This window comes from Meriones unguiculatus, chromosome 12, assembly GCF_030254825.1.
Source record: "Meriones unguiculatus strain TT.TT164.6M chromosome 12, Bangor_MerUng_6.1, whole genome shotgun sequence".
Classification (NCBI taxonomy): Eukaryota; Metazoa; Chordata; class Mammalia; order Rodentia; family Muridae; genus Meriones; species Meriones unguiculatus.
In genome coordinates this window covers 98,892,610-98,915,365 of record NC_083360.1, presented here as the reverse complement: position 1 = coordinate 98,915,365, position 22,756 = coordinate 98,892,610, and the positions used below count along the sequence as shown (strand labels likewise).

Here is a 22,756-nt window from a genome sequence, read left to right as displayed (position 1 = left end):
AAATGTGAGTATTAAGGCTCACTCTTCTTTTGCTTTTGAACAGCCTCCTCTTAGACAATGAGCGTTGGAAGCAAGCTGATGTTCCTGCAGAATTTCAGGATCTTGTTGATTCTATAGCGGATGGAAAGATCTCGTTACCTGAAAAGAAGCCAGCGGGTAAGTGTAGTCTTTGACACACTGTCCCTCCGACCTTATGTTGATGACGAGGGTATGCGTTCCGTCCCTGAACAGTTTACAGTCTTTCAGGTCTACTTTATGCAAACAAAAAATGGTTTTTCAGTTAAAGCTGTAAATATAGAGTGAGTGCACTAACCATGTATTTCTTTTCGTGCAGAGTGAGCAGTTCTGACTTCTTTGGAGGTTCTTTTGGGAGTTTTCTTTATACTTTGCTTCTGCCTCTGTCCCCTTGTGCTTGCCTTCCTGAACAGCATGAGTATATTCTGTTAGAACTTCATTAGTTAGAATTTTCAGTGCTTATAAGGAGGGAGCCTGGGTTGTCATGCCTCTATCTATTGTGTGTTCACTGACCCCCTAGATAGTGATCTGGGCACCAGGAAAGTGATGGCTAGTTGATAGGCAACATTGAGTGCTTGTTTGGTTCCAGGAATTGTTTTAAGCAGAATATAGATGTGACGACATTGATGGTCTACAGATGAGGCTAACCTAGCAGACAGTGGACTCTGGAGCACAGCACAGTTAGGCAAGGAGTTTAGAGCTGAGAAGTGGGAGAGCAGGGGTTCAGATTCAGGCAGACTGGCAGCAGGAGCTTCCCTTATCTGCTCTGCTGCCACTTCTGTGCAGAATAGCGTTAAAAAAGTGCTTGCCATCACAAACCAAATAGACCTGCATTCAAGTTGAGTTGTGATTAGAACTTGCTTTCTTTGCACCAAAGAAGAGAGCAAGTATATATTTTGCCTAAGTGTTGAGAAACTTGACACTTAGGAAAGCTAACTGATAATGCTTTTGTTAAGCTGATTTGGCTGATTCAGGAAAGTGATGGAATTTATTTTCCTTTTTATTATTTTAATTATTATATTGACTAATTTAATATTTAATAATACATTTAAATGCTATTTAATAATACTGTACAATATTTTGTAGTAATATTTTGTTACATTGTTTTATTATATTTTATTATTTTCAACATGCTGAATTTTGTTTCATAGTTGTGAAAAATCTCACATGCTGAAACTTAATTTCTGAGTTGAAATCTTTTAAGGGCTAATGTTAATAATGAAAAGTAGCGAGGTAAAATGCTAGTTCTGCCTCTAAACTAATTCTAGCTTAAGACAAAACAAACAAACAAACCAAATGACTTACTAATCTAGTATGTACTAGGCCCAGAAGATAGGCAGTTTATAGTCCTTGTTCCTGTCATTGAGACTGCCCCGAGAGTCAGATAGCTGAACTGCCAAGAACTTCAGTGGGTCTCAAATCTCAGTCTAAGTCTAAACCCAGTGTACTTCCTCTACAGTGCCTTACAGTTTCCCAAGATACAATATTTGTTTCAGAAATGAGTTAGTTCTGTGTTATGAACAAACTATTGTCTTCATTTTTTTCTTTAGTCATTTGTTTCATCTTGTCCCGTATTTCTTGTTTGCCTTGTTTTCCAGCTGTAGAAGAAAGGAAGCCAGCTGAGGTCCTTGTTGTTGAGGGACACCAGTATGCTGTTGTTGGGTGAGTGACATATTTCTCTAGTTCTCCCGGGGAGTGAATTGCAAATTTTGGAACAATAATGTTAAAAGCTATAAAATATTTAAGGGAACTTTTATGATTTCTCTTTTATTTTCCACTATTCTGTAGTATGCTGTATTCACTAGGGAGTTCACTGGCCTCACAGAAAGGCCGATGCTCCTGTGTAACAGAAAGTGTTGTATGAACCAGTCCAAGGTCCATGTAGTAACTGCTTGATACCATTGTTACCACCTCAGGCTCTTGAGGCCTTTTTTCTCCACAGCTTTCTTAGTGTGTACTCCAGCACAGTAGTTTCAGTTTCGGACAGTAGAACCCAAAAGGTGGAAACAGTTCAATGTATAAAATTATTGCTGTTCTGTATATCATTTAGCACAGATCACCACTGACGTTGGAGTCATTAGGTCTTTTTCCCTTTTGTCAATAAATATATTTTAAATCGAGTTAACTGGATACACTGTACTGCCCTTTATGGTATGCCTGTTCATACCTTTTATAAAATTTCAAGCACACCATCATCTTTAAAACATTGAACAGTTTAAGTATTGTCTTTGTTCTTGTCACTGTTTGTGAAATAGCAGCCCCTTCCATAAAGAAAGTAGTGCCTTGTCATGACAGTGTAGTATTACCTCTTTCTGTACATGCCCTCTGGTAGAACTAAGTCTTGAGTTCCGCAGAGGTGAGTGAGTTACTGGCCGCAGTTTTTAGTTTTCTTAGCACCATGCAACTATACAGACAGTGCCTAGGCTTCAAGCTTCTGCCCAGTCACTTTCAAGTTGCTGGAGAATATATATTTATCAGCAACACTCCTTTTCATTCTCTGGAAGGGAGGGCAAAGCTGTTTTCAACCCCCTGTAACCTCATCCCTCTAACTGAAATGTAATTTCTGTCTTTATTGATTTCTTATCCAGCTACATTTCATGTGCTTGATGAAAATGGTCCCTCTTGGCTAGTGTCCTGGCTCTTCAGGAAAAGAGACTGTTGCCAAAAAGGACTAATGGTTCTTCTGAGGGGGATTATAAAGACATTCAGTGGACTGGTGCCACTCACAGCAGAGTCTGGACTAGACATGAGCATGTGCGTGACCTCCCAGATGAGTCTAACAGGCTAGATGCTTTCTTGAATTTCAGTTTTCAACATCTTACAGATTTTTCTAAGGCATTATTTAACAGGACTTTCTCATTTCTGAACAGCTGAGGGAATTTAGAGGTCTTATGATAAGTTGTTCTTTCCCCCACTAATTTCAGTTTTATGTATCTTTTCTATTTGTCACACGCCGTGCTGTTAAGTTGATAATTTATCATTTTTTGAAGAACCTTCTGTGACCACTTAGTAAACTTTCTAGGACATTATGTTCTTCCTAGAGCATTATAGATTCTTTGTCATTCCACCAAGAAAATGTGGACTAACCTCCCTTCATTAATTGAAGAGTTAAAATTGTAACCTAAAGTTTATGGGAGTAAGCAGGCCTGCTGGCTGGTGTTTTTCTCAGGGTTTCTGATTTGCCCCCAAAATGGAGTACTTGCTTAAAATTGCCATGCAGGGGGCTGACAAGATGGCTCAGCAGTTAAGAGCCCTTGTTACTCTTGCAGAGAACCCAAGATTGACTCCCAGCAACCCATGGTGGCTAGCGACTGCCTTTAGCTCCACTTAAACTCTGGAGTATCCCAAATCCTCGTCTGGCCTCAATGGGCACTTCACACATGTGGTGCACAGACACATACATACACATGAAATACCCATATACATACAGTAAAAACAAATCTTTAAAAAGAAAAACCAACAGAATACCATTCAGAGAGTCAGTGTGACAAGACATGAATTTCTATAGTCTCTTTTTGCTGACTCGAGGTTGGTATATTTCCATGGATGTTTTGAACTCTTAAGTGTCTGTGGGTTATTCTTTTCCTCTAGAACTGTCTTGCTGTTAATAAGAATCATCCTTGAATATTGCCAGTGTGTGGACAACATCCCATCTGTCACTACTGACATGCTTACTCGTCTGACAGATTTGTTGAAGGTATGTGCAGCTTTACCCATTTTTCTGAAAAATAGTTGGAAGAGTTCATTTATTGAAGTATAACTAATCTTTAATTTTGAGGACCCTTACCAAGTTATTTTTAGGGTAAGGCTTTTGGGATATCAATGATGTTTTCTCCATTTCACATTCAGTGTGTGCATTTGTGTGAGGTGAACATACGAATATGCTCACATGTTCTAACGTCCATAGAGCTGCTAATGATACTGGAGGTAAGTAGCTACCGAACATGACTCAACTCCTTCAGATCAGAAACATGAACTGCTTTCAAGTGCATGTCAGGGACTCACTGAAGCTTCATTTCACTAAAGTCAGATTTCTCTTGACATTATTCTTCTAGAACCTTTAATGGAAAATGAAATGGTGATAATTTCAGCTATTTCATACTAACATATTTTTATGTGCTACTATAACAAAGGCTTTGTTCCCCCCTTTATTCAAAGTAGATCCTTTTCTCATATAATTTATCATGATTACAGTTTCCCCCACCTCCCTTTTAATTCAGATTCACTCTCTTTTCTGTCTCTAATTAAAAAAGAACAGGTTTCTAAGGGATAGCAACATAACAAAATAAAATATAATGAGATAACACAAAAATCCCCACATTGAAGTTGGACAGGGCAAACTAACAGAAGAAGAAAAGAGCCCACGAGAGAGCACAAGAATCAGAGACCCACTCACTGACGCACTCAGGCCCATACAGTACTAAACTGAAAGTCACGTCCTCAGAGGACCTGGATTACACCTGTGTTGGTCCTGTGTGTGCTGCTTCATTCTCTGCGTTCATATGTGCTTTTACTCAGTTGTTTGAGAGGACTTGGTTTTTCTAGTGTCCTGCAACCCCTCTGGTTCGTACACTCTTTCTGCTTCCTCTTCCGTGGAGTTTCCTAAGCTCTGTGGGGGATGGATTTGATGGAGGCACCCCATTTAGAGCTGTGTGTTCCAAGGTCTCTCTTTGCATAATGTCTGGCTGTGGGCCTTTGTATGTGTTCTTGTCTTCTGCAGGAGGAACTTTTTCTGTGGTTGGCTGAATAAGGCATTTATTTATGAGTATAACAGAATATGCTTAGTAGTTACTCTAGCACAACTTATTTTGTTGTTTTTGTTTTTTAAAGACCAGTCGTATTTGGTTTTTCTAGGTTTCTGTGATGAAGCCTGCTTGAACATGGTCAATGATCTTTTTAATGTTTTCTTAATTATGTTTGGAAGTATTTATTGAATTTTTTGCATCTATGGTCATAGGGGAAATTGTTCTCCAATTCTCTTTCTTTATTGAGTCTTTATGTGGTTTGTCTGTGACCTCATAAAACAAATTGGGCAATGATCCTTCTGTTTTCATTTTGTAAAATAATTTCAGGAGTATTTACATTAATTTTTCTTTGAAAGTCTGGTACAATTCTGTGCTAAAACCATTGATGCCTGGGCTTCTTTTGGTTGGGATATTTTTAATGACTGCTTCTACTTCACTAGGTTATTGGTCTATTTAAACTGCTTCTTTGATCTTGATTTAGTTTTAGTAAATGGTATCTACTGAGAAAATTATCCATTCTTTTAGATTTTCCAGTTTTGTAGACTATTGGTTTTTAAAGTATATCCTTAGGATTCTCTGATTTCTCAGTGCCTGTTGTTATGTTTTCCCTTTTCATTTCTGATTTTGATAATTTGAATATTCTCCTCCCACCTTTTGGTTAACTTGGATAAGAGTTTGTCAATCTTATTGATTTTTCCTTTAAGAACCAACTCCTGTTACATTGATTCTTTGTATTGTTCTCTTTGTTTCTGTTTTACTGATTTCAGTACTCAGTTTGATTACTTTTTGCTGCCTACACCTTTTGGGTGTGATTTCTTTCTTTTTTTTTTGTTCTAGAACTTTGAGGTGTTAAGTTACTAATGAAATCCCTCCAGTTGTTTGTTTGTTTTCTAATGTAAGCACTTAGTGCTGGGAACTGTCTTCAGTGTATCCCATAGGTTTGGGTATGTTGTACATTCACTTTCCTTCAATTCTGGAAAGTCTTTAATTTTTTTCTTAATTTCTGTCCTGACCCATTTTTCATTTAGTAGAGAATTGTTCAGCTTTCATGAGTTTGTAGGCTTTCTTTTGTTTCTGTTATTGTTGATATCCAGGTTTACTCTGTGGTAGTCAGTTATGATGGAGTTACTTCAGTTTTCTTGTATCTGCTGTTGAAACTTGTTTTGTGTCTGAGGGTGTGGTCAGTTTTGGAGAAAGTTCCATGATGTGCTGAGAAGAAGGTATATCCTTTTGTGTTTGGGTAAAATTGTTCTGTAACTATCTGTTAGGTTCATTTGGCTTATAATGTTAGTTAGCTCCAACATTTCCTTGTTTAGTTTTTGTCTGGATGACCTGGCCATTGGTCACAGTAGGGTATTGAAGCCTCCTTCCAGCACCTTCTGAAAGACTGGATTTGTAGATAAACACTGCTTTAATTTGACTTTACATGGAATATCTTATTTTCTCCATGGGGATTGAGAGTTTTGCTGGATTGGCTTCTGTGGCCTCTTAGAGTCTGTAACACACCTGTCCAAACCCTTCTGGCTTTTGAATCTCCGTTGAGAACTCCAGTGTAATTATAACAGGTCTGTCTTTATATGTTGCTTGGCCTTTTCTCTTGCAGCTTTTAATATTCTTTCTTTGTTCTATACGTTTAATATTTATTATGTGGTGAGTGGAATTTCTTTTCTGGTTTAATCTTGTTGTACTGTATGTTTCTTGTACCTTGATAGGCATGTCCTTCTTTAGGTTAGTAACTTTTTTTTTTTTTTAACGATTTTGTTGAAAAATATTTTCTGGACCTTTGAGCTGGAAATCATCTTCTTCTATTTTTATTATTGTTAGATTTGGTCTCTTTGTAGTGTCCTGGATGTTTTGTCAGGAATATTTTATACTTAATATTTTCTTTGTCTGATGCATCTATTCCTTCTACTGTGTCTTCAGTGCCTGAGAGTCTTTCTTCCTCTTCCATTTTATTGTTGAAGCCTGCCTCTGTAGTTACTGTTTAAATTCCTTTTTTTTTTTTTTTTCAGAGTTCCTTCAGTTTGGGTTTTCTTTATTGATTCAATTTCCATTTTCAGGCCTAAAACAGTCTTAATTATCTCCTTCCAGCATCTCTTTTCATAGATTTCTTTAAGGGATTTATTCATTTCCTATTTACAGACCTCTGTCTTTCACACAGGTTATTTTAAGGTCGTGTGTGTGTGTGTGTGTGTGTGTGTGTGTGTGTGTGTGTGTGTGCGTGCGCGCGTGCGCATGCTTCAGCTGTGTTGGAATATTCAGAGCCTGCTGTGGTATGGTTGCTGGTCTCTAGTGGAGATACATTGTTCTGCCTGTTGTTGATTGTGTTTTTACCCTGGTGTCTAGGCATCTGTGAGTGAGGTGATTAGGTCTACATGCTGATATCTGCTTTTGTCTTTGTTTGCTGGGTGTTACACTTTTTTGGTTTCTGTTTTCCTCTCTGGGTTTTAGCAGAATGTGGTGGCTGTGTGTTCCCTGGTAGGACATTTTCTGTAGACCTGATAACATTTTCTAGGTAAAGTACACTTCTGGGTATTGGGAACTAGCACTTAGGAATGGGCATTGGCTAGGGGTCTGAAGGATATACAGGAGGGAGGAGAGCAAAGTGTTCCAGCATCTGCTTGTTTGGTGTCCTTGGAAGAGGTATAGACAGTGAAGAGAGGTCACCCCAGAAGGTCTGCTATAGAGCTGGGAGATGAGCCTTGGGGATTGGATCTGGAGCAGCAGCAGGAGAGGGAAAGAGCTACAATCAGCCTATCTGATTCCTGGCTTGAGTGCCCTTTGGATTCGCAGGGAGTGCCTGCTGGAGTTGGGGGCTGGGATAAAGCAACAAATAGGGGGAGGAAGGTTAGGAGCAGATCTGTGAGATCAGCAGGGTAGATTGGGTGGGAAAGGGTGGAGCAGGAGGGCAGAGAGGGCTGCCGCAGGTGTTCTGTTGTAGAGCTGGTTTGAAACTGGAGGTTTGGGTCTGGAGGAACAGAGGGGCAGGTGAAGATTTACAGTGAGCCTACCTGCTTCTCTGGCAGGTGTGGCCTGTGGCTTAGCAAGGAGTGCCTGTTGTACTTGGAGGCTGGGATAAAGCAACAAATGGAGGGGAGTGGGTTTATAGGAGCAGATCTGTGTGATCCATTAGAGATGGAGTAGGGGGAGCCTGCCACAGGTGTTCTGCTGCAGAGCTGAGGGCAAGACTGGAGGACTAGGTCTGGGGAAACAGGAAAGGTGAAAGTCTGCAGTTGCCTACCTGCTTCCCTGACAGGAGTGGCCTATGGGTGAGCAGGGTGTTAACCACTCTCAAACCTCTAAATTGTCAGTTAATTTGTCCAACAAGAAAATTTGTTTATCAAGAAATATTTTTTACTTTTTAAAATTATTTTTATTAATTAGAGTTTATTCACTTTGTATCCCCCCTGTAGCTCCCTTCCTTCTCCCCTCCCAGTCCCACCTCCCTCTTCCCCACGAGTGTCCCTCCCCCTTGTCCACTGATAGGGGAGGTCCTCTTCCCCTTCCCTCTGATCCTAGTCTATCAGGTCTCATCAGGAGTGGCTGCATTGTCGTCTTCTGTGGCCTGGTAAGGCTGCTCCCCACTCAGGGGGAGGTGATCAAAGAGCAGGCTAATCAGTTCATGTCAGAGACAGTCCCTGTCCCCATTACTATGGAGGCCACTTGGACACTGAACTGCCATAGGCTACCTCCGTGCAGGGGTTCCAGGCCATCTCCATGAGTGGTCCTTGGCTGGAGTATCAGTTTCAGAAAAGATCCCTGTGCCCAGACTTTTTGGATCTGTTGCTCTCCTTGTGGAGCTCCTGTCTTCTCCAGGTCTTGCTATCTCCCCCTTCTTTCATAAGATTCCCTGCACTCTGCCCAAAGTTTGGCTATGAGTCTCAGCATCTGCCTGCAGGGTAGAGCCTTTCAGAGGCCTTCTGTGGTAGGCTCCTGTCTGTTCCCTGTTTTCTCCCTCATCCGATGTCCAGTATATACTCATTCATAAGTGGATATTTACACATATAATATAGGATAAACATACTAAAATCTGTACACCTAAGAAAGCTAATCAGGAAGGAGAACTCTGGCTAAGATGCTCAATCCCCATTCGGAAAGGCAAAGAGCAAGAAATATTTTTTAAACTTTTGAAAATTGGATTTTCCAGGCTGAAGAGAGGTTTCAGTGGAGAAAGCCTTTTGCTGTTCAACTGTGAGGATGAGAGTTTGAATCCCCAGCACTCACATAAAAACAGGATGGCCCTGGAGGCCCACCTCAGTGCACCAGTGCTTGGCAGACACACATGGGATTCCTGGGTCAAGCTTATTAGTTATCTAGAAGCAGTGAGCTCCAGGTTCAGCTGGGAGAACCTGCTTCGTAGGAAAATGGAGAGCTATAGAGGAACACACACCTCCTCAAACCCTGCTCTCACATCCTTGAACACAGCACACGATATATATGTGAACACACATGTACAGAGAGAGAAAGGGCTTTCATTAAGAGTGACTGACCTGGGCTAGAGAGATGGCTAAGCGGGTAGAAGCACTTGCTGTTCTTGAGAAGAATCTAGGTTCAGTTTCCAGCATCCTGCTGTCTGTAACTCCAGTTCCTTGCCTCCTTATGACCTATATAGACCCAAGGCATGGAGGTGGTGCACATACATAAGCACAGGCAAAACACACACATCAAATAAATAGATTGTTACCAAAAAGAGTGATTGAAATGGAATTGCTTTTGTAAATACAGAGATTAGTTTTCTGTAAAAGTGATTTTTAGATTTCTCAGTTTTTCCCCCACCAGAAGTCAATGTTGAGTATAACTCTCCTGTCCCCCTTTTAATTAATGCATAAGTACATTGTAATTGCTTTTACCAGAACATTCATGGTACCAAGCCATTGTAGTGAATCACTCCTCTAACTCAGCACTTGGGAGGCCGAGGCAGAATTGCCAGCCTGCATTATATAGTGAGTTCAGGCCAGCATGCACCATGGAAATCCAACGAACACATACATTCGTGGTTTGTGCTGAGAAAGTGGATAGAGGAGTGTGCTTGTGCCTGAGGGACAGTTAGCACTTTCATGAACAGCTCAGAGTGATTATTTCTCTTCTTTCCTGCTTAGTACTTCAATTCAAGAAGTTGTCAGTTAGTTCTTGGAGCTGGTGCATTGCAAGTTGTTGGACTGAAAACAATTACTACAAAAAATTTGGGTATGAATTCTTCCATTTAATTCCTTCACTGAGTTGTTAGAATGATGTCACTTTTGAATTGTGTTTTTATGCCTAACGTTTGTATGGCCCAGACAAGAGCCCTAAAAGTGTCAGATGCTGCGTTGACCTCCTATGTGCTGGGCTTTGGCAGGTGTTCTGCTGCTGGTGGTGGTGTGTGTTCTAGGGAGTTACCACTGCTCCAGGTTGTGTGAAGATGTGTTACTTCCTAAAATGTTATAATGCATGTCAAGTATTTTGGGGAAATATTCATTAAAAAGTACTTTGGATGCTGGGTGTGGTGGTGCATACCTGTAATCCCAGCACTCAGGGAGGCAGAGGCAGGTGAATCTCTGTGAGTTCAAGGCCAGCCTGGTCTACAAAGTGAGTCCAAGGCTACTCAGGGAAACCCTGTCTCGAAAAAAAACAAAAACAAAAAAAGTGCTTTGAGGAGAGAGTCAGCTGTGTCAGTATCCTCTGGCTACCAGCAGACCCAGTTAGAACGCAGTGTGTTCATTACCAGATTTACTGCCTTGTGCAAGGCGAAATCTATTGCCTTCTACCAAGATGGTTTTCATTTGTGAAATAAACTGGAATTTGTATATAATTAGTGCAAAAGTTTTTACTTAATTTGATAGCAGTGAAGGTCAGCTAATGTCTTTGTTCCTGCATTCCATGCCTGCTTCCCACCTTCAGCGCTTTCTTCACGGTGTCTGCAGTTAATCGTGCACTACATCCCTGTGATCCGGGCTCACTTTGAAGCTCGCCTACCCCCTAAGCAGTGGAGCATGTTGAGGCATTTTGATCACATCACCAAGGTACTTTTACCCAGTGTCTATTGCAAGTGTGTTCTTTAATTGTAAATATTTGGAGATATGTCTTGAGAAACTTTAAAATACAGAGTTATTTCTCATTACAGGATTACCATGACCATATAGCTGAAATATCAGCCAAGCTTGTAGCGATAATGGATAGCCTATTTGATAAGCTGTTATCAAAGGTAATGATTTTTATAAAAGATGAAGCTTTGCATAAGCTTAAGGCATTGTGACTTTGCATTTTAAAAGAATTCTACATATATAAGACATGGTTGGTAAAGTGCATTTTAACACACACAAGACTAGGGATTTCGTATTTGTTTGTTTGTAAAAATGGGATGGTTGGTGGTAGGTGCTTGTCTCTGCTTAGGGGAGGTAAAAACAGGTAAATGTGTGTAGTTTGCTGGCCAGCGAGAAGTGCTGTCTCCTAATATAAGGTAATAGTTCTTGGGGACTATCACACAGGCTGCCCCCTGCTCTCCATTTTCAGTTCAACATTCCGGCACATCTACCCTCTCACACAAATAAAATCTTCACAAAACACATTCTTACATAGTTACCACACCTGGTGTTATTACCAACAATTCTTACTCTTGGGACTTGACCAGCTGACTCAGCACCTCCTGCACGATCATTTGTTTGGACAGACTTATCCATGTGATGCATTCATTATATTTGCTGATTGCGTATCTCAAGTTTTTTGGTTTGTTTTAATAAACGTAGAGCATTCCCCTCTACGTTTTTGTTTTTGTTGCTTTATTATTACTGACTTAGAGAATGTGGCTAGGTCTTTTGGGAGGGGCGTACTCCTTTCACGGTGAGCTCCCACCGAGACTGCCTGGCTTGCTGCGTTCCCCCTGTGTTAACAAGTCTGTCTTTGCTGTGGCCTGCCTGACTTGCTTGCCTGTGTAGCTCAGAAGTTTGAGCTTGTTTTTAATTCAGGCCAAAATAGGAGACAGAGTTTCTTTGGGTTTGTCTTTTCGTTTTTAGCTTTTCATTTTCTTACGTGAAATTTTGATTTTGAGAATGCATGCCGTAATAATAGAATCTAGGCTGTCCTACGAGGCTAACTGGGCCCTACTTCTTGTATTGAGCGACCCTGTCTCTGACTATACTGACAGCTGATTAATATCCTGTTCACTTGTTCAGTAAATGATGCGCAAACCACTGTGCTATGTAGCTGGTGCTGCAGAGTAGGTCAGGCTTCCATCTGGTCCTCAAATAGCAAAGATCTGGTAGGGAAAACTCAGCATAATTTCAGCAACAAGGAGCCTATGCAAAGCGTTACGAGTGGGGATTGATGCTGGAGCTTTAACTGCTGTGGAAGGCATGGTTGCCAGCTGGGGGAAGAGCTGGGATATAAAATCTCCTCTATAGTTAAGAACAGGGTAATGATATTGGCATGAAAAGGTCTCTGAGGTAACATGAGAAAACACGTTGGAAATCATAAGCCAGTTCTGTTAAAGTTAGAGAGGTAGGCCCACATTAAGTCTCGTGCTTGCTACAGACCAGCCAGGGAAGCACCTTCGGTGAATTGTTAGTTGACTTAAAACCCTAGCGGGGACTAACAGAAATGATCTCAAAGGGATATGTAATCATATGTATTTGCTGTACCTTTTGTTTTTGCTATGTATTTGACTGGGGCAAGTTTTAATAAATGCTGCCTGCCAATATCCTGCTGTTATTAATAGTAAGAAAGGTGACAGATGCAGTTTGCTAACGTACTGGGCTGCACACAGGGGAATGGGTGACATGCTGGAATATTCTCTTGCTAGAAATCAGTTTAAATCAGGTTTATTGACATATAATTTATATTCAGTAAAATTCACCCCTTTAAAATACACAGTTGGTAACTTAAAACTTAAGTAATGAAATGTTCACACTCAAGATATAAAAAAGTTATATGGTAATAACTTTTCTTGGGCATTTTTAGTTTAGTTTGGCTTTTCCCAGAAGGTCCTTCATATGGAGTCAAAGTGTATTGTTCCAGGCTCCTTTTGTTCAGCATAATGCTTTTGGAATTGACGCAACCTAATTCTTTGCATGCTAATAAAAGTAAATTTTTTGAAAAGGGGCAATTGTGGAATTTATGATGAAGAAGACTTGCTTTCTGACTGAAGAAGAGCATGGTCAAGAGGGGAAACTGAGGAAGGCACAGTGCTATAGAGATTTGCAGTGCGATGTGAGGTGCCACAGAGGAGGTCAGGGGTGTTACTGTTTGGAAGGTAGAATGTTTTTAGTGATTATTTTTTCCAAAGAGAATTTTCAGAAGAATATTAGAGTAAGAGAAGCTCTCTGGAGTGTTGGCAGATTTTAAGGGTTGTAAATTAATACTGCGTCAAGTTTAGGGGACTGAAGGATGTGATAGTGAAGGTGAAATGGAAAAGAATGGATTTGGGGGCATGGGTTAGGCATTTTAGGGCTGCCAAAACAAATCACTATATATGGGATGACTTAAGAGAATCCTCAGGGAGGCCAGGCTGTCTCTGAAGGCACCCTTCTCTGTGTGTGATGCTTGCTGAGTCTGTTTCATGGCTTGTGTTGTAACTGAGCACCCCAGCGTATGTGTCTTTGTGTGGCTGTCTTCCCTCTGTCTCTAGCGTCTGAAGTTCTTCTGCCACTAGGATAGACTAGGATAGTGTGAGCTAACATCACAACTCCAGAAACAGTGATGTTTCCGTGAGGAGGCAGAGCATAGTCATCACATCTTGCAGGTGTGTTATGACATGGCTTGGCCACTTGGGAATATAGGTTGGTATTTCCTGATCAGCTGACATTGAGTCCACGTGACCCACTTGACTTCTGCTAGTATGTGCCCAAGGGAGCAAAGTAGTGTCCACACCAAAGCCTTGTACACAGTTGCTCACACAGATTCTGTCAGCTGACAGCAGTGAAGGGAATGTGGCCTGCTCATAGTGTAACATAATTCAGTCATAAAAGGGGCTTGAAGTACAGCTGCATGTCATAATGAGACAGGAAAGCTTTCAGTGAACTCAGCCAGCCACAGAAGTCACATATTTTAGGATTCCATTTATATGAAATGGGTTTAAAGCTTCAGGTTAAACCCGAACAGTTTTAAGGTTGGAAGCAGCCTCTGGTCTTAGCTACTAAGCTGTTTTCTTTCCCATAAAGTAGATGAAGATACTGAACAAAAGTTTCTCAAAACCCTGCTGAAGACCTGAGCAAGCCCTATACCCGTTAGATGTATGGAGGCACAGAAAGCACGATCTCAGGGAATGTCCGATACGCTACGTAGTCCAGGAGACTAAACACAGTTTGTTTTCTTTTCCCTTCTCAGTATGAGGTGAAAGCTCCTGTTCCTTCCCCATGTTTCAGGAATATTTGTAAGCAAATGACAAAAATGCATGAAGCTATATTTGATCTTCTCCCCGAAGAGCAAACACAGGTGAGTGGTAACACCAAAAGCCACCTTTGTGATTTTAACAGTTTATGTCCATACCAGTAGGAGAGTTTGTACATGCTTTTGATCCAGTTAAGGTCATGTTCTAACATGACTGCTGTCATTTTTTAAGTTGCTAATTGATTAGTGAGGCATGAATAAAATGTTTTAATTTCAAAGTGTCCTTTGTTCTGGCAGGTGAGAACTAAGCTGAATGTTAGCAGTTCCAAACAGGGATCTTCTGTCCGCCATCGTTAGAAGTCCGCACTTGTGTTACTCTATGTTGTTGGTGAAGACGCTGGCATTTGTCAATGAGTTATGTAATACTATGAATTGAGATCGTAGTGCAGCTCAGACGAGGGCGGAATTAGTGATGGCGTGAATAAAACCAGCATATGGAAGTAAATCACTAACACTAGATGAGCTGAGTGATTTATAGTGGAAAGGGTGGGGCACCTCACCTAGGACAAGGGATGGGGTCAGGGACCAGAGATGCCTGACCTTCCTGCTGGCACTGCTCTGCAGCTGTGCCCTTGTTTCTCTGTTGTCAAGCCTCAAAAGTCCCAGAAGTTAACCCCTTTCTTACTTTTATTCATCTAACTTAATTCCCTAAACTGGGTACTCTCATTCAAGCCTAGTTGTAGAGTGATGGTGTGTTAGAATATAAACCTGGTTAGTAACAGTGGGCTTAACTTCCATTGGGATTTTTGTCCGGGAACTAACTTTCTGTGGTTTGTGTATGCATGGAGATGGTATTGGAGGAGGGGGGGGCATCTTAGAGACCCATGTTCCTGCATCTCATGTTTTCCTTTCTTGTGGCCCCTGTGCTTCCATTCTGTGCCAGCTGCTCCCATTCTTCATGCTTTTCTGGGTTTTCTTTCATCACAGTAGACTTACAATTAAGCATCATCTAGTTCCTGTGGGAGGTCACTGAGCAGGCCAGTGGAATAGTTCCATCCAGGTCTACCTGGTGAGTTGAGGAGTTTATTAGGGTTACTTCTGGGAGCATGGGTGGCTCAGAAGCAGCTGCATCACTGAGAACCCACCAGCAAGCCACAAAGGCTGCTCTCTGGAGCGTCCTGAACAACCTCGGAAGCCTGCAGGGGTTCAAGGAGTCTGAGCAGTTGTTTCTGCCTCTGTGCCTGTGGGCAGGGGTATTGTGAGCCGTTAACTCTGAGCCTGGGAGCCGGGTAAGCCTCTCTCCTCCCTCTAGGAGAGGTGTTTCAGTTCTGAGGAGATGGCTACACCCCTTCTCAGCAGACAAGGAAGACTCCCTCATCTCTGACTCTGCATACCAGCAACTGCCAGACTTCCACAGATTTATATTCACACTTCCCTTGGAGAATAGATTATGTCAGATTACTTACATAGATTAATCATAGTTTTAACTTGTCATTAAAAAGTGTAAAAGGGGCCTGACCCCATCATGTCTTGTTACCCCACTCCCACTGTTCCTAGTTAAACAAAAATTCCTACTACTTTCTTATTTTTACCTAGTTCTGACTCTATATATCTCTCAGAAGCTCTCCTAATATATACAAAGGCACTTTTACTGCTGAAAAAAGTACAGCCAAATAGGGAAAAGAGCTTTTGTCCAACTGAAGAGAAAAACTATAGTGCAATAGCAGCTCATTACTTCAGAGGAACATCCTAAAAAGTTGATGTCAAAGATTTTAAAAAATGTTTCTCCATGTTATTGGTAATGGATACTTCTATCTTCTATTTCATGAGAACTTTAAGCAACTTTTATTTCTTTTTCAGATGTTATTTTTAAGAATTAATGCAAGTTACAAACTCCACTTGAAAAAGCAGTTGTCACACTTAAATGTAATAAATGATGGAGGACCTCAAAATGGGTATGATTTAGTCTGGTTTACATGCTCCTGCACTGAATGGCTTGATGATTTGCTCTTCTGCATGTCGTCCTCTTCTGCTGTCAATCATACTGAGGAAGAGAACCGTAAGGTTTTCTTGTGGACATGTCTCTTTATTTTCCCACTGCCTCTATGTGTTAAGGTTTGTCAGTGGCCAGCTCCTCCCTGGGCCTTACAGACCCTCAGAGAGGCAGTGTGGGCTGTAGGTCCTCTAGGTGCCCAGCAGTGGTGCTTTTCCCAGCTCTACTCCTTGGACTAGAGGAGTAGCTTCATTTTGTGGGGTTCTGAAAAAAAAATCAGTGTTGTTTGAAACAGTATATAATGATTTAACAATCATTAATGTTGAAATTGTATTTCAAAACCATAGGATTCTTGTTTGCCAAAGTTTGGGTTAAGCTCTAGCTCTGCCACTTACTACCATTTTTTAAAAATGATTTATCTTCATAGTCTATAGTGGAAACCATATTTTTAAAATAATTTATTTAATTTTTATTTTATGTGCATTAGTGTGAAGGTGTCAGATCCCTTGGAATTGGCATTACAGACAGTTGTGGGTGATGGGAATTGAACCTGGGTCCTTTGGAAGAGCAGTGCTCTTAACCACTGAGCTGTCTCTCCAGCCCCACAGCCCCACTTACTAGCTTTTATATAATATTGAACAGTCACTCAACTTACTCAACTTATAGGCCTGAACTTTCTTAGATATCTTTTGTTTTGGTTTTTTGTTTGAGTTTTAGACAGGGGTTGTCTCTTGTTATATACACCTGGCTGGCTTCAAACTCAAGAGATCTACCTGCCTCTGCCTTCAGGTGCTAGGCTTAAAGGTGTGTGATAAGGATGTAACTTCAAAACAGAACAAAAATCCCAAACAACAAAACCACTTTTTCTTCCTTTTATGAAGAAAACTGAAGATACAAATCTGAGGCTGGGGATGATGTCGGGTGGCGGGACACTTGCCTGGCATCTGTGAGGCCCTAGCTTTAGGCCCTAGTATTGTGAAAATGTGTATGTGTTTCACAAACAGTAAAACCACCAATCACTTGTTAAATTTCATGTGATTTCTTTGGTGTGCCACAGTCATCCTTTTTAAAAAAAAAAAAAAAAAAAATGTGTATGGGTGTTTTGCCTGAATGTCTCTGCAGGCACCATGTGCTAGGCCTAGTGCTCATGGAAGTCAGAAAGAGCAAAAAGAGAAAGTTCCTCTGTAACTGGAGTCACAGTTACGAACTGCCATGTGGGTGCTAGGAACTAACCCAGGCCCTCTGCAAGAACAAGTGCCCAGAACTGCTGAGCCATCTCTCCAGTGTCTGAAAAACTACCTATAATGACATAAAATATTGATTGTAGGTAGTCTGTTGTTCAAGCTGAATTAGAGGTGCTTAGTGTCTTCTTCATTCAGAGTCAATTTAGAAGCAGTAATGAAATGATCAGAGAAAGGGCTCCTTTGAATTCTAAGCAGGAATGAAGTTTGGCTTCCTGCTGTTCCTTATAGTTAAACTCATTCATTTAGCTACATCGAACAGTTACAAGATTAGACCTCTGCTTAGTTACACTGGGTCTTGATTTCCCTTGTATAAAGTTAATGTAGTCACTCAGAATTCCAACTAGAAAAATGGCATATTCTCAATGAAACCATGTAGATTCACACCCAGCTGCTAGCTAAATATTGTTCACGATCCATTCTCTTGCTGTGAAGTCATTAACAAATTTGGCTGGTCAAGCATTATATAAATCAGGAAATTATGACCTTTAGGTGATTAATTTTTATCCAAATTTGGATTGTGAGTGGTTTAAAGACATTGCTTACTTAGCAGTTCATTTAAATCACTGTTCAAAATTAATGGCCGGAATAGATAAGATTCTTTTAAACATTCCTAGCCCGAATGATCTGTAAGAAGTTACTCTCCTTGGCTTCTTGGAGAGGGTATGAGTTTCACAAACTCTCCCAGCAGTTGTTGGCCCTCCCAGCAGGCCAGGGTGCTGCAAGGGACCACATACGGCTCTTCATGTGTTCCTGTGATGAGAGCCGAGTATTTCAGACATGCTGCTACTTCACTCGTAAGGTCCCAATCTGTTGTTAAGCTACTAAAAACTTGAGAGTCAGGCATAATTATATTTTCCATTTATAAAGTGCAGGGTTTTTTTCCAAATAAACTGTTATCCATATCACCTAAACGATACTACAGAAAACTTTGCATAAAAGTTCTTCGGTGTTTCTCTGAGTTATTTTTGTGCATGGAGAAAAATCCTTGCTCTGTTGACATTAATGCTAAGATTAGTTCTTCTTCCACTTGGGCTGAGGAGATAGCTCGGTGATGGTGATCGCCTACTATTCACCAGGCCTAGTCCCCGTCACCCACCTCCCTCAGTGTACTACACACTCTGGCTGTTTGTGTTTTTAATGCGCTGACAATTTGTTTTCCAAACTTTTCTGAACCCTAAAATATACCTGAATTGGACATGGGGGAGGAAGGTGAATAAAATACTATGAGCAAATCAGCACTTAAAGGAAAACAAAAGTTAGACTTCAGTTTCTGCTAGAGTTACAGGCTAAGAAGCTCCTGCTTGGTTCGGGGTCTAAAGAAGTGCTCTTTCAGGTGTAGGTATAAATCTGACAAGTTGGCACACAAAAGTGAGTCTTTTATTAACCGGATCCTTATAGTGTGTGTGTGTCGCTGGAGATGGAATCCACAGCCTTATTCACGCTAAGCAAGTACTCTACCACTGAGCTGTACTCCCAAACCCAGCCCTCAGTATCGAGTTTGATATTCTGTAGTGCCTGCCTACAAACCCCAGCTTTCATTTCATTTCTGGGGACTTCCAGGAAACCTAGGCTTTCTTTGAGTTTCCCTATTGTAGTCACATGTACAAGTTTTAGTGAAACCAGTTGAAATCTTTCAGTTTAACTCACTCTTTTCTTTTGGTTCATGCTTTTTAAAAATAAATGTGATGTTATCAGACTACAAAAGGCATTGATCAAATCAGTATAAAATGGTTGAGAGTAGGAATCTGCTAAGTGTCAATGTTTTTATCCCTATCAATTCTGAATTTAAAAATATTCTAGCAGCTAGACAAAGCATCAGAATGTTGCTCCTCTAATTATCTGAATAGAAAGTGTTAAATTTAAAAACACCTTTCTTCCTACTGTTTAGGTTGGTCACAGCAGATGTAGCTTTTTACACTGGAAATCTTCAAGCCTTAAAAGGCCTTAAAGATCTGGATCTAAATATGGCGGAGATCTGGGAACAGAAGAGGTGATGACAGATTGGAAACCCGGGTAGTTTGTCTGACTACAGGATGTGTTTCTGAAGAAAATCTGGATGCCTGGTGTTTTGAGAACTGAACCTGGGACCCAAAGTGAACTGAGGCGGGGGAAGGGAAAAGAAGGATCAGTGTTGGGACTGGATTCAGTGGGATCCACAAGGAATGCGTCCTTCAGTAAGGAGTAACTGATCAGGTGTCTATAACAGTTTTCATTCTCTCTGGAAACAGACTCAGGTTTCTTTGGACCAAATCCAAAAGAACACATAGCTGTAACACAGCTGTAGTTGCCTAGAATGCTCTGCATACTTTATATTAAAATGCTCTGCATTTCTTCCAGTGCAAGGAGATTCATATGGTGGCCCACCTTATTAATGATGGTACAATTGAAGACATGAAATTCTTAGTCAACCTCTGTAGAACGTTTTCTCTATGAAAGTAAAGCTGTTTGAAAATTATTTTTTTACAGATCTTTATAAAAAATAAACCTCTTTTGATTGCTTGGATTTAGGAATTCAGTTTTTGTTTTAGTGACTAATGTCAAGTTTCAGGTTTTTGTGTGTTGCATATTTAACTTTTCCACTACCACTGTTATGTCACTGGGTAAAGCCGCAAACTGATAAATACATGGAAGACTGATTATAAGGAATAAAGAATATTTGCATTTACTTATGCAACTACTAATTTAACTACTTTCCAGAAGTGATATACACAAAACTATGATTTAATAGTAGTATTTATGAAAGTACCTATGAAGGGCTTGGGATTGCATTCTGTTTTTTTGCTTTTTTTATTTCTAGGAGAGGCAAGAATACATATTCATAATATGCCTACTTATGAATTCTCATTTTAACATTTAGAGAACATGAAATATGGCCCTCTTGGATTCTTAATTAATTTTAAGTTACTTTTGATATGTATGTAAGTAAAGACCAGGGATAAACAGAACTTTTAAAATACAGGCTGCTGTGTTGGGGCCAGAAATACAAGGTCGACGAGTAAGCGATCCGAAGACTTTTATAATACCTACCTTCAAAATCAGAATTGGCAGCACTATACAAATGAAAGTGCCTGTGTCTCACACCAAGAATCTTGCCTAACTCTGTCAGAGTGCCTAATCTTATGGTGATAATGTACAATGAAATAATCTTACTTTGTGGAGGGTTTTTTTTTGTTTGTTTTGTTTTCTCAAGAGAATTTTTTTTTTATCATTACAGAGGTATGTCATTGGTTCTTAAACTGTCAAAAATAAAGATGTAAAAAATCATCAGACTTAAAAGGCAACTTTTTTCAATGGTATAGAATGCAGTATACTTTAAACATAGCCTTTTCCAAACCAATATGGAAGAACTGGAAACATTACTTGCTTAGAGAAAGGTACCTATCAGGAGACCTGACTGTAAAGGTAATCATAGTTCTGAATGATAGCAAGTGTTAAGAACTGAGGCTTTAATGAAAGGGAACGTGTAATGAGGCTATCCCCCAGCATAGCTTTAGGGTACAAGGATGTGAAAGACATGCTCTACTTTTGCCTGCCCCACCCCTTAAGCTGTGGGGGAGGGGGGGCTGTTTCATCAGCATGGTGGGCGTCCCAGTTTTAGAACCAGATGAAGAACACTGAAATACCTTCAAGTTCCATTCCCATGTCAATAACGGTGTGTTTAAGAGTCTTAGAAGTGAAAAACAAGAAAACCAGCCTGGCTAGTGATAAAACGGCAAGAACCAACCTTCCAGTCTGCACTGGAGCCAAGAGTACACTGTCTTCTGCAGTTTCACAGAGTGAGCATTAAACAGCACAGGTAACACGTGGATTTTTATTATTATTATTTTTTAAATCACTCAAAGGCAATTCAAAGTGGCCATCACTGAAGCTTCTGTTAAAGACTGCAGAGCTGGACCACCTAAGATTAAATAATATTGCACTTTAAGAGGAACTACTATCTAGGCTCTTCATCAAACAAGGAAAGTATTGCTTCATCTATGCTTTCCTTAGACTAAAAGCTCGTTGCAGAAAACTAAAAATCAACACTGCAGAATACAGCACAGTAAATAAAGTACCTGCTTATTTTATAATCTTAAGAGTACATTTTATTGTAAGAAACTCTTTTAGCCTATATCTGGCAGCGCTTATTTCAGTGGTCCAGGATGCGAAGATTTCCAGATACAATCTTGTTCTCTAACACTGCTCCAGGGGGGATGTCAATTCTGTCACCATGATTTGCAATAATGATAACTGTTCCCTAAGTGAAGAAAAAAAAAAAAATCAAGATTGTACTTAAAACTGCATCTTAAACATACAACTGGTTATCTTAAAATTAAGCTCATGTTTAACTCCTTTTACAATGTAGCTGCTGTAACTATAAGTAAATTAAACATGAGGTCAATAACTAAGGAAAATGATGTCCTTTTATCACAATCCTAGTGGTGTTCCTAGACTCCTGTCTCCATAGAGGTGGCAGCAGAAATGGGAAGCAGATGCAGGCCGCGGCAAACGGCCCACCTTCGGTCTTGAGGGGAAGTAAGGGTGGCTGGCTTTCAGTACATACAGGGTTGGTTTTGTTGTGTGTCTGGCTGTGGAGACCTCACGTGTTGTCCCTCAATGTGTCACACACTTGTCTCTCCCTGCCTCCCAGAGTCCTGGGATTATAGGTGCGGGCCACTGCGCCAGACTACATGTCCCCTTTTTGAGAAAGGATCTCTTTCCCATTTTGCTGGAGCTCATTGGGCGGACAGCACCATGGCGAGGCAGCAGAAAAGCTGGCCAGCAAGCTCCAGGGACCTGCCCATCTGCTTCTGCAGTGCAGGTACGACAGATTATGTACCACCACGTTTTCTTAGCTGGGTTCTACAGGTTTGTATCTCCTCAGCCCCTACTCCTGCCTTTTTTGTTTTTGAAGAAGTTACTGGCAACATTTACATCTTAGTGACATTTTAGATTGAGCAGTGTACACAGTGAAGTTATGGTCATGTATATCTTGTTCTAACACCATTTAAGCAAATGGTCTTAATGAAAAGGAACACCTGAAAGATCAGTATTAGGAAAAGGCAAGTGTATCTCCAGTTTAGCTTTGTTATTAGCCACCCTCCATATTTCTCAAGAGGAACAGATCATGTGCTACCCGAAGTTGTTTTTCTACTTTCAGTGAGTTATTGTCTGCTCAGACTAATTACTCCTTAGTGAATGTAAATTCAGGACTAGAAAGCGAGGCCTATTTTATAAAGCCATAATAAACATGACTTTCATCATACCTTTAACGAAACATTTTTTCCAAATGTTACATCTCCTGAAACAGTGAGGTGGTCCAATTCCAGCATATCAGGTATACTTTCAAACCTTCTTAGGTAATCTTGAACCTTCAAGTAGAAGCATAAATAGTCTTTCAGATGCTAGCACATGAAAGCACTAGAACCCAAGGGATGCAGATCCAAGGACCTCACCTTTGAGTACAATTGTGCCAA

The 22,756-nt window shown here is 40.5% G+C and overlaps 2 protein-coding genes across 10 annotated transcripts in view; one reads left to right on the top strand and one right to left on the bottom strand.

Moving 5' to 3' along the window:
- Vps54 (VPS54 subunit of GARP complex) overlaps positions 1 to 20,564 on the top strand; it is an 80,127-nt gene extending 59,563 nt beyond the window's left edge. For 6 of the 8 annotated variants that reach the window (XM_060365194.1, XM_060365189.1, XM_060365193.1 and 3 more), the window contains 10 exons: positions 44 to 156; positions 1,614 to 1,677; positions 3,607 to 3,712; positions 3,865 to 3,942; positions 9,860 to 9,947; positions 10,641 to 10,762; positions 10,864 to 10,944; positions 14,061 to 14,168; positions 15,924 to 16,018; positions 19,189 to 20,564. In XM_060365194.1, the coding sequence (XP_060221177.1) occupies positions 44 to 156; positions 1,614 to 1,677; positions 3,607 to 3,712; positions 3,865 to 3,942; positions 9,860 to 9,947; positions 10,641 to 10,762; positions 10,864 to 10,944; positions 14,061 to 14,168; positions 15,924 to 16,018; positions 19,189 to 19,294 (961 nt within the window). In that variant the 3' untranslated portion in view covers positions 19,295 to 20,564. The remainder of the gene's footprint in view (positions 1 to 43; positions 157 to 1,613; positions 1,678 to 3,606; positions 3,713 to 3,864; positions 3,943 to 9,859; positions 9,948 to 10,640; positions 10,763 to 10,863; positions 10,945 to 14,060; positions 14,169 to 15,923; positions 16,019 to 19,188) is intronic. The other 2 variants (XM_060365196.1, XM_060365195.1) reach the window with 1 other exon arrangement.
- A 533-nt stretch (positions 20,565 to 21,097) lies between these two features.
- Ugp2 (UDP-glucose pyrophosphorylase 2) overlaps positions 21,098 to 22,756 on the bottom strand; it is a 50,118-nt gene continuing 48,459 nt past the window's right edge. For both annotated transcript variants that reach the window (XM_021654331.2, XM_021654330.2), the window contains exons 9-10: positions 22,547 to 22,651; positions 21,098 to 21,537 (exon numbers count right to left, since the gene is read on the bottom strand). In XM_021654331.2, the coding sequence (XP_021510006.1) occupies positions 21,430 to 21,537; positions 22,547 to 22,651 (213 nt within the window). In that variant the 3' untranslated portion in view covers positions 21,098 to 21,429. The remainder of the gene's footprint in view (positions 21,538 to 22,546; positions 22,652 to 22,756) is intronic.